Source organism: Acanthisitta chloris, unplaced genomic scaffold (genome assembly GCF_000695815.1).
Source record: "Acanthisitta chloris isolate BGI_N310 unplaced genomic scaffold, ASM69581v1 scaffold10878, whole genome shotgun sequence".
Taxonomy (NCBI): Eukaryota; Metazoa; Chordata; class Aves; order Passeriformes; family Acanthisittidae; genus Acanthisitta; species Acanthisitta chloris.
The window spans coordinates 14,618-31,584 of NW_008686524.1; the positions used below are offsets into that span (position 1 = coordinate 14,618).

Consider the following 16,967-nt stretch of genomic DNA (forward strand, 5'->3'; position numbering starts at 1 on the left):
CTTATTAAGTGCACTGGGTTGAGTTTTTACCCAAAGCTCAATGCCCTTTCCTGCTGGATAACAGTTTATTCTCTGAAGCAATGGTCAGTAGTGAAACTACTGGAGGGAAAAACTCCAGTGCAAGGTGGAATTTTCACAACCACACTTGATCAGAATGTCAGATCTGGGGTTCAGTTGGCAGCACCAGAGATCTGTGAGCAGAGCTCCAGGGCTTTTCTAGGAAAACTTACAGAAATGAGATTGTATCGACAATTGGAAATAGAGGAAATGGCAAATCTACATGATTAAAATCAACTGTTCATCTACAGTTAGATAAGCTTCCCAAAACAGCTTTGAATACATCCTAAACATCTCCAACGCAAACCAGAGAACAAAAATCTGACACTGGTATGATCCCCCAGTTAGCAGAAATTCCATCTACTCCTGAGATTCTCTACATATTGAACTCTCTCAGTTACTAAGACATGGTCTTGGGTAGCTGATCACAGCAAAAACACCAAACTGACCCAGCCTGGAGTGACACTACTTCCCAGGAGCCTCTGGCCCAGACCTTCAGGAACCAAACCCACCACGAGCAAACAGGTTTTAACCCTGAGTAGCTGCTGCCACTGCAGCTCCAGAGCAGAGCTTAGCAGAGAAAATGTCTCTCCCAGCTGGCTGCAGTCCTAATGAAACTGCAGCCCACAACATGGTGTGTAACACAGCAGAGCTGTGGGAAAGTGATTAAAAGCCTCTCCACATTATCCCAGAGGGCCCATGTATAGCTGAGCTCTTAGCTGAATCGGAGAGAGCTCCTTTTCAATTCCAGAGCTGCTACAATCCTTCCCTACGCCCAGACTAGGAGGACTCCTGAACCTTGCGCTTCATTTCTGCAGTACAAACATGCGGATACTAATTTCAGGGTTTTTTTTTTTTAATCATCTAACTTATCTTGACATAAATTGCTGTAATTAGAAAAAACTGGGATACAGACTCTATATTTGATCTTGAAACCTCACTGTAATACGAGAGAAAAAGGTGAACCTTGCCCAGGTCTGTACTAAAAGTCTCTGGAACACATGCCATAGCTTGACTAAAGTAGCAAAACACTCAGGCTGGCAGGACTAGCTGTTCCTCTAACCCTCCTCTCTCTGCTTCTTCTCAACATGCTCAAGGACCTCAGACTAAAGAGCCCAAACAGACTGAAGTGCTTCAGAAATCCTAAGCACAGGGAAGGTTTGCATGAGACAAAAAAAAAGTTTATCTGAACTTGTTTGCTCCTGCTTAGTGTTCAGATTTTTACTTTATCTATCCTGAAACACTTTTATTTCAAGCAGTCAAGCCCCACAACCCAAACTCTACTGCATTTTCCTCTGCCAGACCCACCAACCAACACACCTCCAGAGGTGATGACAAAGGATTTCTGCAATGCCAAGAGTCAGCACTTGGACCACACAGCCCAGGACACCACTCACGTCAGCACAGAAAAAGGCTCCTCAGTAGCTATACACGTGTCTCAAACCACCTGGGCCTGCTGCTGCCTCCTCACCACGCACTAACCTCTGAGGATTCTCACTTGCCTCCCTCAAGGAGACAAAACCCAGCTGCAGTTCTGCAGAGTCCTATCTACACAGATTCCTAAGGAACATGAGCAAACCTACCCAGATTCCTGAGGGATATGAGCAGGTGAAAGTGTTGGGGAAGCAGTTCATCTTTGGTTTGGGGAGCTGAAGAAAGCAGTTTTCCTTCCCAGGCAACTCCCAGAGGCTCGAGCAGCAAAGCATGCAGTGTGCTAAAGAAACAAGGGTATATTCTTGCCACTTGGTAATTTTACAAGGCATTTGGGAAGGAAGCTGTTAAAAAAAAATAAAATCTGATTTGGATTAGAATAAGTCACTTTTTTAACACCTCAAATAAAAAGATTTACTCTGAAAGAACCTTTTGAGAACACTTTTAAGAAAAAAAAAAAGATACCGAAGTACAAACTTTAAATATCCAAAGTGTAATACTGGTGCACTTCTTTAGAAACAATTACATACTTAACAGGTGAAGTAGGAAGAGAGTATTTCAGAAAACATTTAATATGAAACCTTTTGGAACTTCCATCGAATACAGATTTACATCATTTTTATCAGAACACTTTTTCAGTTCAGACAACAAAGTGCACTGCTGGGTGAAAAAAATACATTTGGAGGAGTGCTTAGAACGTAGGAAGTGAAAGGACAGGTGACCACTCACCTGAGAAAGTACAATGACTGCCCTGAAATGTCTTATTGCTATTACAAAATGGAGTTTTCATGGAAAAAACCATACTGAGCAGCACAGGCACGGGCAGAGCACTGAAAGCCAACTGAACCCCGGGAGCACCTGGAGTTCTCAAGCCATGGCATGATACAGAATATACAGAGAATAAAATGCAAATTCAGGAATATTTACTACATTTAACAACTAGGATTACCCTTTAAACTAGCATAATCAATATCAATGCTTAGGGGGAGAGAGGGGGAAGTCTGCTGCCTTCACAGACTACAGATCACAAGAACTAACTTGCAAAATATTAAGGACTTTGCATTTTCACCTCGGGTCAAATCTGAACTGTGTACTATGAGTAACTATTAGCTCACTGCAAATTTAAAAAATGCAAATTTAGGCTCCAGTTTAAAGCACATGTTAAGTACATGCTTAAGTGCTTCACTGAAATATAACCACAAAACACTAGTACAAAAAGTCAAGTAGATAATGCAGGATATTATCTACACGAGTCCTCGATGAAATAAACTGAGTATCAGTAGGAAACAATGCAGGAAGAAATCTCTTCATTCTAGTTTGCAAAATCAAATCTGGCTCACTGCAGTGATGGTTGAAAATTGGGGACTATCCCAGAGCAGCTTCATGTCCTACCAAAGGCTAACTGGCCATCAGAGGGTTCCTCAAGGATGAGTTCCACTCTGCATGGAGCAACACGGACAGGGAGGCTGTGGCTGCCCCAACCCTGGCAGTGTTCACAGCCAGGTTGGCTGAGCCTTGAGCAACCTGCTCTGGTGGGAGGTGTCCCTGCCCAAGGCAGGGGGTTGGGGCTGGATGGTCTCGAAGGTCCATTCCAACCCCTAAAATCCTGTGGTTCTATGACTCCCTCGGCAGCAGAAGCCAGAGACAACTGGCCCAGAGCCACCAAAGCAACACAACTGGAGCCAAGGGGAAGCACAGTGAAGAGAGCTGCAAGGAAAAGCTTTAACTGCTACTGCCTGTGGCTGTAGTTTAGCAAGTTGGAGGTTACAACAGCGCGTTCAGTAGCCAATTCCATTCCCACTTTCGGTTTTCAATGCTGTGTGTGCCCAGAAGGCGAAGGACAGTCCTGCCCCCACCTGCAGCAAGATCTCAGAACTGCAGCAAAGTATGGCCACGATTTGAGAGTCCTTTTGTGCTTTGTATCACTCTGATCTAGGTGGAAAACTTGCTCTGAAAGAAAGTCACTAGCAATTAGCACCTCCTTTTAGACTGCCTCATTCCCCAGAGGAAAGGTGGAACAACAAAGTGTTCTCAGCTAGGATGAATACTCAGCCAAATGGACAGAGATACAATTGGAGTAGCTCAGCAGAAGCAGAAGAATGGAAGTGTTTACCCAAATATCAAATGCACAAATTAACTACATTATTAAAGTTTGATCCAGACTTAAATAATAAATAGGTGGGCAAAATATAATGCAAGACTTACTCAGTAAAAGTGAACTTTTAATAATCTCAGGAGATCTACTTAGAAAACAGGACTAATAATGTTCACAACCGTAAATCCAAACCCTTCACACACTTTTTTTTTTTCTTCCTTAACACAGCAGTGAACTGTAAACCTGCACGTACTGGTTATCGCTTCAGTTGTTTTAAATATTAACTCAAGTGTTTTCCTCCTTGGCCATTTCAATTTTTAGCACCAAAATTAGCCCAAAAAGAGGTACTGGTACAGCTCGATGTTGTCAATGAATCGTTTACATAGAATACTTTATATATTATACACACATACTGTACATTCACACACCCACACAAACGGGAGGCATATCTCAAGGAATATATTCTGTGTTTCAATTTGTTGTCAAAGACTTGGGAGCAATGGAAATAAAGCAGAAGGGGTAATATTTTACATAGTAGGCAACTTTAATGCTGTAGTGCACTTATAAAAAAGTCCAACTCTCCCTCCCAGCTCAGCAGCTTTTGTTTTAATATCACTATTCAGAAGGATGCAGAAGTTATTGCCTAAATGTTATTCTATACATTTCCATCGGAATTCTCAAAAACACTTGAAATTGCTAACTAATTTACAACTTAACTATTGTTTTCTCGTTACAGCTTTAACTCATTGGCAATTTTGGAAGCAATGTTTTTGAAAGCTATGGATGTTCCCGATATCCGCTTAAAGCGAACTCCGTTCAGGGACAGTCTTGGCAGTTTACACACCTCCATCTCCCACTGGACAAGGTTCTCTGCATGCCCATCTCCATGGACACAGAAAAGCAAGAAACGCTCTCTCTGTTCATAGTCACAATTATTGGCATCCAGGACCTTGCGGATTTCCCTCATCATGTCATTGGGATCCATGGAGCTGGTGGTTTTCATGCTCCAGGTGAAACGCAGCGACCGAGGCTTGGCTTCCTTGTTCTCATCCTTCTGATCCACAGCTACATTGCGGCTGAAAGACAGGAGTTCAGGAGTCAGCAGGGCCAGCACCTTCCCCACAGGTCATGTTAGTGAAGCAACTAACACTCAACCACACCATCAGCACCAGAGGCTCCAGCTGCGAGCCAAGCCCTGCTCTCCCAGCTGCTGCCACACACACAGCGTCAGGGGAAGCACTAGCTGCTGGAACGAGGAATGGCACAACATGTCACATAGCTGGAAGTCACTGGGTTCAGGAGCATGAGGGGAATGACCCCGTGGAGGCAGAACGACATGCGTCACCTACGACTTGATTTTATCAAGGCAGGTTCTGCTCAAAACCCTATTCCGGGGCCGTGTGGGCAGCTGAAACATCAGCTCTGTGCTAGAAGTTTCTGGAACATTCAAGTAGCAGCTCCTTGTGACAAAAGGGTGCTCAGCCCAGGCCATGGGAGGTGCCCACTCGTAGGCAATGGGGTGAGCCCACGCAGAGAGACACTGGGGGCTCCTCTACATCTCCTCCTGTGTGGCAGGTTGGAGACCAAGCACTGCACAAAAGTCAGCTGTGAGCAGGAGATAGGACAGCAGGACCAGGGGTCACCCTCCTGATCTGGGCTGGGTCACTCTGTCCTTCCTGTGCTGGGGAGTGTTTGAGAAGATCCCTAGAAACCCACACACTGTAGGCTACTGGGGTTCCCTTCAGAGAGAAAATGCTTCCTCTTAAACTGGTCAGGAATTTGTTAAACCCCAATGACTGACAGAGGTGAAGTGATGAAATCTTTCGTGGCTACAAGCTCTGCAGCCTCTGAGGATGACATGCAAGGAGAGTTGGAAGTCACTACTAAACACCTCCTTGATGCTGTTTGTAAAGTTACCATTACTGTCACAGTCTTAAGAGAGAAGCCACAAAATATTCAGGCTGTGCTTCCCAAGTCTACAGCTTCTTTTTTTCTAATGAAAAGGCTTTTCCTTTGGCAAGGCTAAATGAAGTTATACAGGACAAAGGAAAGAAACGTTCCAGAAATTTCTAGTTTGCAGCCATTCTTCTACCCTAATTAAAATCAGTGGTCACACAACTAAAGCATAAGGAACTACATCTGGACCTCCAGGGAACAAACACAGATTTGCTTCAGGAATATTTGTACACTGTACTGTACATTTGCACTGTCAAACTATTTTCTGAACACAGCTAACCTAAGTGACCCCAAACCATGAAGTTTAGGTCTCATGTCGAGCCTCAAAGTTCAATTTCCAATCTCAAGCCAAGCTGCTCTTTAGAAGAGTTGGCAATGAATTTCTGGTTGCACAATGTTTTCCTTCTATCATTAAGCAGACAATTATGAAGAAGATAAACAAAAAGTGATAGCAAAGCCACAACTAAATACACATATTTCTTACAGATAACCTATTTCATAATTTTCCTGCTATTAAAAGTCTTGCAGTGAGAGTCACAGGACTGTGCTGTCAAACCCATCCACGTGGTCTGACAGATGTTAGAGAACTCATCGAGCAAATTAAAGAGTGTTTTAAGGTTTCAACTTATAGAGGCTGTAAGGGGACAGAGGAATGCTCACTTCAGTTCTGACAGCCTTTTCTACTGGAAAACAGCTGATAATTCCCATTTTTTTTTGGTGTGCTGATTTTGAATTGAGAATATAGCACAAAAAACATCGTTTAACTATAGGTGATTTTGGAGATGAGAAGTATCTTATCACCTGTCAGTGGTTATCCCACACACCTGCAGCCTCACTAGAGATCACTTACCTACACATCTAAAAGACAACAGCAAATTACGACTAAAATGCAAAATAAAAACCACACACAAGGGAAAAGGCAACAGGGAAGATGAAAGTTTCCAACCAAGTCAGTCAGTGCTTTATAATAGCTGTTTTGCAGACAGAAATGCTTCTTTGTTTAGTTTCCATGACTTACACGAAACAAAAGCTGCTGCCTGAAGCCACTATGCCACATAATCAAGGGGGAGAAAAAATCAAACTCACCTAAGGAACATTTTAAACAAGAATTTTACCCTCACCTTGAGCCCTCAAATCTCCCGTTCCTCTCATATTCAGTCGGGAGCCTCATTGAAAAGAATGCAGAAGCAAAAGGAAGTGGGAAAGAGAAGACAAATCTTACACTACAATATACAATATCTGAGTAGTTGCTAAAAGATAATCATACCACAGGTGTGTTCAAATACAAATTGACAAAGATGTAAAGAACTTTGCAGGTTAGGCCAAACTCGGGATATAACATTGTCAAACCAAATAGAAGTCTATAAACTGCAGGTTTTGAAACAACCATAACTGATTTTAACAGTGTATGTTCATGTATTGGATCTGGGGAACTCAATGAACAAAGCTCAAGTTCTAAAAGCAGAAAATGTGAAACTGAAGTTATAGAGCATATTGAAGTGATTGTATTACTTAGGAATACCTCTTAAAAGAGAAATGACTCCCAATTGTCTTTAGGTTAACGATATCTCAGAGCTTTATCTGGGAATAAAATCTGTATTTGAACCCCCCCCTTATTTACAGACAAGTCTGATCACCCTGAGTATTTGCATGCACCCCAGATCTGAGCTGCTTAAACACCACCAAAATACTTTAATGCAAAAGAACCAGAGGCACATACATTTTAACAGGAGTTTAGAGGTAAATCCAAGATTTCTCAGGCTGTGCTGACTCCACCCTATTAACTCTCACACTGAGGCACCTTCCACACCCAAGAGCAAGCTCAGGCTATGTCTCCTTGCATCACTTACAGCTGCACTACTGATTACTACCACTTTTTTTAAGCCCAGAATCAAGCAGAATTAAGGGGAAAAGATCTTCCTCTACATTCCCATTGTTGCAATACCATGGCTCAGCATCTCAGTATCAGTTCTGTTCAGAGGGATGCTGCTCTTCTCAAGACTACTCTAAGGCTTCCCTGAATAACCAAAGTTTTTCCAGCAGTTTGGCTGACAGGTGTCCAGGGATGGGAATGTAAAACAGTGAGCCTATTTTCTGCTACACAGTGATATTTATATCAGGCTGTGTGTGGTGATACAAGGCTCAATTTCCTCCTCTCCCTCCTTGTGAGGGTTGCAGTGACAGGTCAGCCTCTATAGGACTGAAGAAGGGGCAACCAGGAAGGAACCACAGGGCTGGAAGGGACCCTTGAGGATCATCCAGTCAAATTCCTGCCCTGCACAGATATCCCTGACAATCACACCCTGTGCTGAGAGCTTTGGCCAAACACCTCTGGAGCTCTGTCAGCCTTGGGGCTGTGACACTGCCGTGGGGAGCGTGGGAATATGTACCAGCTGAACAGACCCACACCTTTCAGATGACTGTTTTACTGGGCAAAGCAACCAACAAGTTAGAGAAGACACTGCCCAGCTGAAAAATGGAGGACTTGAACTTTACACACTCTACTGTGCTGCTACGAAGTGGAAGATGACAGCTTTGTTAAGAGCTGCAAACACTCATGGATTTTTGTGGGTTTTGTTGTGTTTTGCTTTGTTTTTAAACTTGCCAAAGGTTGTAGAAAACGGGAACAAAGCCAGCCTCCCCAACAATGAATAGCCTTACTGTTACTGGAACCTGTCCAGAAAAGTCTGTAAGGAAAAATCCCTAATGATGCTCTGACAACTTTTCCAGGTTGAAATGAAGCCAAACTGTTCAGTTTCCAAACCACTGTACTCTAAAGCTAAGAAAGGTCATTATTTACAAAATACCTGCCACTCTGAAATAATAAAAACTCTTCCATGGAAGCCTCCCAGAAAATCCTTAACTTTGTTCAGTTTTTCCATGTACCCATTCACTGAGTGCAAGAACTGACAGTGACATTCCTGAGCCATCCTGCCAAGCTTTTGGAGAGCTCTGCCAGTCTCTTCAGGTGCTCCTACCTTCATGAGGGACATGGTTAGGTGCAGTTCTGCAGCCCAACACTGCTTCTTTGGGAACAGCCACTTACTGTACTGCCAACATTGCTCTGGTCTGCAGGAGATGCAGCCCCGAGGCCTCTCACTGCTAATACAATCTTCACTTCTGTGCTAGTTTATGCTCTAAATTTTCTGCTTTTGCTTGTGTTTCCACATAGAATTTCATGGACCAAGATGCTCTTTGGTCTTAAGAATGGAACAAATATATAGGAAGGTTGTTCTTGTTTGTCATGCAACGCCTGTAACACCTTATGGTTTGTGAAAGGCTTTCACAAACCAGTTTGTTTCCATACATCTGTCCCAAGTTATGCTGTGTTTCCTGTTCTTTACATCTTTGTGTGCTCTCTGTTAAAAATCCAAATAAACAGAAAGAAATCTGTCTGAAAATATATGGAGAACCAACAACAAAAAAGTGCAAGATGCTAAAATAAGATCAATTTATGGAAATGGTGGAATGATGCTGCAATAAAATCCAGAACATTGAGTCACTTTTGCTGTCAGAAAAAAACCAGTTAAGACTTCCACAATATGCAGATTGGCAAGGACAGTGTATAATACAAGATATATATATATATATATACACACACATATATATATTATACCTCTGTGTACCAAGTACAATATTAAAACCCAGTGGTTTAACAAGGAGTGACTGATTATCTCTTATTCAGCTCCCTAGAACTGATGCTGCAGCACTGGATATGAGCTACTGGATTAAAGCAGTTCTTTCAGCATCAAAGTGATCTTGGATAAGATTCATAGCATATACAGCAGGAAGAAATTGCCAAAACCCTCATGATTTTCAGTTTTTGTCCCTACATACAGATCAGGTATGAGGGGACACCTCATACTTCAAAGAGAATTAAAAAGCAGAGTCTGGTCCTGTGTAGGTAGTATAAGACTCTGCGAATCTCTTGTTCCAAAGACATACTGGTGGAAGCTGTAGCAGCTATTGCCACATTGGTCTGAGCCTCTTGGCCTCAAGGCAGAGGAAATTTAGGTATCAAATCTGAACAGGAACCTTCTAGTTTAAAACTACTCCTATCAGCATTTTCCATCTTTCTTCAGAGCAGCAGTGTAACCAACTTAGATGGGTCCAGGTGTGGAGGATTGCACAGATCACAACCCTTGGTTTTAAGAGCAGTGTGACTACAGAGAGACAAAAGCTCCCTCTAACACAGTACTCTGCACTCCACAGCTCAGGATGGGTTAAAACCACTGCCACTGCTCAGTTTCATCTGTGTGCTCTGTTGGATGGGTTCTTCCCTCAACTAACAGTTGCTGCATGTTCCTTTTCTCAGGTCAGCTGTGACACTGCCAGCCAACACCAGCTCTAAACATGGTCATGTTTGGCAAGAGAGCTGATGATCATTCCTGTGGCATGGAACTTCCTCATTTCATCAGGTATGGTGCCTTTAGCCTCAGGCTGCACATAATAAATCCAAGTGTAGGCAGCAGTTTACATCTCTCAGGCCTCCCTAATCTAAGTCTTTCCTTGAAATAATCTGATAAACTCCAAATCACAGTCACATGTATAGCCTTGTCTGGTTTTTGGCTTCATCTCCCTGGACTTGATCAGTAGAAGGAAATTGGAAGTATCACCCTTTAAGGAGCTCTAAGATATGTACAACTAAACAAGCTATGACAAAATTCTCCTGGAAAATTTACCTGTGTATGAGAATTGTACAACCTACTTTGATGAATCACGATGGATTATCAGGATATATAGCAGCTTGATTCATTCCCAGATTGCAAAACTCAACTCAGTCCTTTGGGCTGGAAATGTGAATCAGACACCTGAGCTTTCCCCTTTTGTCAGTAAATTGGCATAAAGGTTGTACTTTCTGTTTACAACTCAAGTGCTCCATCTGTACTTCAGCTGCAATTCCCTTCAGCCAATGCATCCCACTTAAAAATATGTACACCTAAAAACACATCTTCATCCAATCTTCCACACCAATCTGTTCAAGTCACAACTGTGCTCAGTTTGCTTCCCGCTGGATCAGCTGCAGACAACTTTCTTTCTTGAGCATCACAAACCAAAGAGATAGAGAACACAAATTTAACACCACTTACCTTTATTTGCTCGTAACCTTATGTTTTGTTTACACTTTCAGCATTGTTATCAAACACCTCATTCTTCAAACATGAGCATGCTAAGTGTATTAGTACAGAGAACAGAATTACTTGGGCACTACCAACTCTATCGAGGAGAGAAGAATTCACAAGGCATGCTTAGCATCTTGTTATACAGGTGCCACAGATTCTTAAGTATCATCACGAGTTAATGGATTTATTCTATGCTTTTCCTCTGGAGAAAGAAAGTATTTAGTTCTCAGCAGAAAGTTTAGTGTTCAGAAAACCAAGGCTAGGAAAGCCAAATCGGTTGTTAATTGCAGGAGCCACTTTGGTTTAAATATAAATAAATCCTACCTTTTGATAAACCTGAATGACATGTTTCTAAAAGAAATTAAGCCAAAATAATAATTAACAAAAGGGTTTGTACAAAATAAATTGAAAAAGGCATTTCAGAGTGAAACATGCAAAAACCAAAAATCTCATTTTAAATGCACAATTAAATCACACTTCAATACATTCCCAGACTAGGCAGATGATTTAGGGTCTGAAGAGTCAAACTCTTGGCACTGCTGCTTCCAGATTTTTCAGGGAGATATGTCACCAGTAGTTAACTATGAATTAAAATATGTACTGGTGTCAAAACCACTTGAAAACTCAAAACCTGCAAGGCCACATAAAAATATGTTTGGATTTTCTTCATATATTTCCCATAGAAAGCAAAAATCAGTAACTCTACTGTAATCAGCTCTGAGTATCTTCAGGGTTAGGTTCTTTCCTTCCCTCGTAACATGAGGTCAGTCACATTGTGCCAAAAACACCTTAAATATTTAGCTACCTCAGTGGCAGAAGCTGCAACAATTGCCTACACCAGAACATGAGCAGTTCATAAGCAAAGCATTCCGATTCCTCACGCTGGAATAAATTAACAAGGCTGAAAGTTTTAAAAATGTATTTAGAGAGAAGAAACATAACCATGTCCTTCAATGGCTCCATCCACCTCCTCAGTAGCTTGTACAGCACCAAGTTCTAACAGAGCCCCAACTGCATGAGGTCCTCCAAGTGCAAACTAACCATCTGGAACAGAGCTATTGTGTTCCAACTGCATGTTAGTTCGTCAAGTCCAGAGGGAATTTAAACCACTGTCCAAAGTAGCGGGGGGAAAAAACTTCTTCAAGAAAACCACACTGCGCTGCAGAAGTCAAAATTTGGAGGCAACAATAGAAGTCTGAATGTTGCCTGAACAACTGAGTGAAAAGTTTGCATGTTCACAGTTTGAGCGTGACGCTTGGAACGTCAAATGGAAAGTTAAGGAAGGGGATTACAAACAAAAGCACAGAGAGAAAGAAGTGCCAAAAGGATGTGTCTGATTAAGACTTCACTTGACAAAAGGCAGATGGCTTAACTCTTAAATAAAGTATTCAAATTGAACTTCTGTCTCTCAACAGAAAAAGGGGGGGTATAAAAAAACAAACCCATACCCAATTTCGTACAGCACAGTATTTCCCAGGGAAGTGTGACCTGGCAGAGGAGTGAGCAGAGTAAAACGTTTACCAAAAGCTATGCTGTCATGCTTTTGTTTTAGACAGAAACAATGAGATTTGTAAAGAAATTCACTCTCTAAACTGAAATCAGCCACTTGTGGAAAAACTGGAGCTTGGCTTAATATTGTTCGCAGGAAGACTATGAAGAGGATCCTGAGAGGGAGTTATCCAACCTAAATATCTAATGTCCAACCTAATACTCAACCTAAACCTAGTCATAAGACAGACAGGAGAGGAATGGTTTGGTGCTGATGTGATATGAGCCTAAACCAAAAGCTAGCAGGGCCAAGATCAGAACGAGACAGTCCCAAAAAAATTTCTGATGATGATGAGGGTACAAAAGCTTGGCCATTATCTGAAAGCAAACAAGCTCTCACTTCTGCAAACACAAGTTGCGGATATCAGATAGCAGAGTGGTCTGTAGTATGTGGTATGTGAACTGACGGGTTCGAAATACAGAAAGAAAAAAAGGTGTTTTTCAATGTCAGGGTTCGTAGGAACTAATTGAAAACATACATGGATTTGAAACTTGAAGTCCAATTAGAATAAAAACTCTTAGAGCAGGAGCTACTCCTGCCTAAGGTAGGCTTTGGCTAGGCCAACACACCTCCACACCAAAACCAGGGCAAAAAAGGAGTAAGATTTCAAGGTTTGACCAGGTTTGCCTATACTGCGACCCTAGTAGTGCCATTACTTTAGGATGGCCTGTGCTAGCCCTGCTGCCACAGAACCTTTTGCCTCCTGCCCTACCCTTTCACCTGTGACGTTTCTACTTGTGTGCTGCCAGCAAAGTTACTCTGGAAACACTGACAGAGTGACTGGGAAACACAACCTGAGCTTCTAATGCTGCACTAAACAGAGACTGGGATCCTAGTTTATGCCATTTACTGACACACCACACAGTCAGAGTGAGCAGCTTTTCAACCGAAACGTTTCATCTCTGCAGCATTCACACCTCAGACATGAGGTTGAAGAGCACAGACGAAACAGCACAGCCTAAACTGTCTCCCTTTTAATGCCATTTGATTCAACTGCTAGAAACAAATGGCTTCTGCAATCAAAAGAGAGCTAGAAAAGATACTAGAAGAGATGTCTGGATCTTGTGCTGGAGGATATTGTTTAGGGGTTACAGAAGAGTGGTAGGTTAATGGTTGGACTCGATGATCTCAGAGGTCTCCTCCAACCTTGATGGTTCTATGAGTCTGTAAGTGTATTTTAAGTTGCAGAAATGAAACCATTAATCACAGAGTGTGGACAAAACCACCTAAGCAATGTGCTACTAGGTAGTACTGCTATTATTTTAGGATGGCCTGTGCTAGCACAGAAGCTTTTATTTCCTGCCCCTACACTTCAGAATCATAGAATTAGAATCATAGAATCAATCTGGTTGGAAGAGACCTCAAAGATTATCAAGTCCAACCCTACCGTGGTCACTAGACCATGGCACTAAGTGCCACATCCAGTCTCAGCTTGAAAACCTCCAGGGATGGTGAATCCACCACCTCCCTGGGCAGCACATTCCAATGCCTGAGCACTCTCTCCCTAAAAAATCTCTTCCTAATATCCAACCTAACCCTCCCCTGGCAGAGCTTGAGTCTGTGCCCTCTTGTCCTGCTGCTGGTTGCCTGGGAGAAGAGACCAACCCCCACCTGACTCCAACCTCCTGTCAGTAGTTGTAGATGGTGATATATCCCCTGTGATATTTCTATTGTTTTAAGGGTTCCAGCAGAATGTCAGGCCAATGTTTGGACTTGGTGCCCTTAGAGATCTCCTCCAACCCTGATGATTCTCTAAGTGCATTTTAAATTGCAGGAATGAAGCCATTAATCAGAAAACACCGACAAACCCACCAAAGTGACGAGCTACATTTCTCCTACAAAAACCCCCAAGGCACCGCTGTGTTCTTACCTCCTGGTTAGTTTGGAAGTGAGTTTGCTGAAGAGGTTGGTGGAGCCCCGGGTGCGGGTCTGGGAGAGGGGAGTTGCCTCGTGGGACAGGCTGGGTGAGGCAGGGGGCCCGTTGTAGGTGGCGGTGCGCCGCTCACGGAGCTGCCCGTGGAACGTGCTCCGGCTGGCTGTCCCGCGCGGGAACCGGATACGGTCAGGGGTGGTGGCACTGCTGATGCTGTGAGTCGAGGCAACCGGAGTTCTTTGATCGGGAATGGTGCTAGGGCAGAAAACACAGAGACAACGCTAGAACGTCTCGACGGGATCACCACGGTCCGGCAGGAAACACACAACACTACGTTCTACGGTAAAGCATAAGCAGACACTTTTTTTTATAGAGGCCAGGAAATACCAACATTATTACAGCACTGTATGGAATCAAAACTTGTAAGAAGTTAGGATTAAAAGGCTGCCGAAACAGAAACCTACATAGGCAGAAAAGTGCAACAGGAGTATCCTGGAAAAGACCAGATAAAACTCAGCATACAAATGTTTCACTGAGAAAGACTGATAGAATAGACCAGTGAAGTTTCCAACCAGGAAAGAGAAGCAGTAAATAATTTTAACATCTCTCCCTCCACATACATCTTTGAAAGTCTTGCTAATTTGAAAGTATCCTACACAAAATTCTCTACAAGCAAACCGCTCCAAGCAGTGAAGTCCTTCAGGATACACAGTTAAAAGTCTCCCAGAAACTTTGACAATAGGGAATGTCCAATACTCCTACCAATAGGAAAAAAAAAAAATAAAATTGAGGTTCACTATTGCAGGATTATGTCACAGACAGCCTGACACACCACAAGACAAATGTAAACGAGACTAAAAAAAATGAGGAAACACACACCTCGTGGGCAAATATATATACTAGAACAATCTAGGACTAAAATTCCACAGCACAAAGTTAAGAAGCAGTGGGTATATAAGTTAGTTTCACAACGATTTCAGGTTCTTACATAGGCCTGAAGTTATCTGCGCCATTGTCTATTGGAGGCAACATCATCTTCGTGTGCACAGAGGCTGACATGGACATCGACTTCTGATGTCGCAGCCGAACACTGGAGAAGGATGTGGTACAAACTGAAGCAGGACTAGCTGCGTAAGCGAACATTTCTGTCAGGCTGCGAGGGGGTTTGGGTTCAGGCAGAGGCAGAAAGAAGAGCATGATGGACCAACAACAAACTACTGCATAGAAAAATAAAAAGCAAACTTTTCCTTCTATTAACTGGGTTAAGCAATGAACACCAAGTCTTCTAGGTAAACAGCAGTCACTGCCCTACACTCCCCTTAAAAATCATCCTTACTTGACATCTACAAGGTGATCACGCTCTTACCATTAGCATCAGTTTGTGGTGATACTCTCCTTGACAGAGAGAACCTGAGTAACTCAGCATTCTGTGCCAAAGCACCAGGATAAAGCACTGATGTGCTTACTTAACAGTAAATAATGCATTAAACCCCCACCAACTGCCCTTTCCAAAAGGCTGATGGCAGCTCCATTACTGCAGTGAAATATTTTAGCATTAGTTTGTGGTGATACCCTCCTTGACATAGAGAACCTGAGTGACTCAACATTCTGTGCCAAAGCACCAGGATAAAGCACTGATGTAACTCGTATTTACTTAACGGTAAGCAATGCATTAAACCCCCACCAACTGCACTTTCAAAAGGCTGATGGCAGCTCCATTACTGCAGTGAAGTATTTGTTTGCAGAATGTATCTGTGCTAAAAGAAATCCAGGTAAGCTGGGCAAGTTGTCAAATTTACATCTGAGGGACTTCACATGTACACTCAAACCCCAAAATGTCATCATCTTTAACAACTCCAAAGAGGCCAAAAGGAAAAGGCTACTGATGATCAAGCTGTACATATAGTAGGAAATGAATATACCTGCTGTTCCCTGAAGAAAGAGTTATGACTGCTGAAGAGCATCACACATTGCTTGGCCACAAACATTAAATGCTCCAGATTACCAGTCAGGTAAGAAGGTATACAGCACTGTCTGGGCAGAATGGCCAGTAAAGTGTCAGCAGGAGCATGAAATGTTTTTCTTTCTGTGGGCCAAAATACACTTTGCAGCCTTCACATTATCTGGCTAGGAGGAAAGTGAGAGGCCACAAGACGTATTGGGCCTTTCAGGCTACACCACCACATGTCATTTGTCTGAAGTCTGGTTAAAAGTAAGGCAACTGTAGGTCAGAGGTATTGCTTGAGATGAGGAAATGACAGTTTCATGGCACTGCATGTTCACTTCCAAGTTACTTCAAGGTTACACATACTGAAACTCAAGTCCTGTTCTCCAGTTCTGGTATGTCAGACTTTGGAGAGTGTCTGTCCAGTTACAAGTGGCAGCTGAGCCACTTCTCAGGCTTAGCTCCCAAAGCATGAGCACAGAACATCTCACAGCTCAGACATCTGGCTTAAATGGTTAGCAAAACCAATTCTGATTTGGTTTGAACTTTCCAGATTTAGAAAATTTCATCTAAGTCACACATACATCTCTTTCCAATGCTGAATCCATCAGGATGCCAAGTACAAGCACAACTTACAATGAAGCCTTCAACACAGCCTGGCACTTATATTACCCCAGGGGAGTCAGAAAGTGTAAGAAAATGACCATTCATCTCAAAACTAACACCCTGAAGTCAAGTAATCCCCAAATAATTGCTCACTAGCCTCTCAATGAGCACTTCTAGCTCCTTTCCTCTCTATCTGCTGCAAAAGTTCCAAAGGAAAGAAACACATTAGCCCCAAGTTTGATTTAGTCACCTGCCTTCAAAGATGTGACATCTCAAGGTATCTATGAGCACATACTAAAATACTTATATCTCTTCCTCTGATGCTTTGCTAG

At 42.7% G+C, this 16,967-nt stretch overlaps 1 protein-coding gene across 4 annotated transcripts in view; it reads right to left on the reverse strand.

Moving 5' to 3' along the window:
* Window positions 1–3,689: 3,689 nt before the first annotated feature.
* Window positions 3,690–16,967, reverse strand: part of MARK3 (MAP/microtubule affinity-regulating kinase 3) — a 36,017-nt gene continuing 22,739 nt past the window's right edge. The window contains exons 12-15 of one of the 4 annotated variants that reach the window (XM_009080182.1): window positions 14,082–14,339; window positions 10,987–11,013; window positions 6,661–6,705; window positions 3,690–4,659 (exon numbers count right to left, since the gene is read on the reverse strand). In XM_009080182.1, the coding sequence (XP_009078430.1) occupies window positions 4,314–4,659; window positions 6,661–6,705; window positions 10,987–11,013; window positions 14,082–14,339 (676 nt within the window). In that variant the 3' untranslated portion in view covers window positions 3,690–4,313. Of the gene's footprint in view, window positions 4,660–6,660; window positions 6,706–10,986; window positions 11,014–14,081; window positions 14,340–15,072; window positions 15,238–16,967 lie in introns of all 4 variants that reach the window. The other 3 variants (XM_009080180.1, XM_009080183.1, XM_009080184.1) reach the window with 3 other exon arrangements.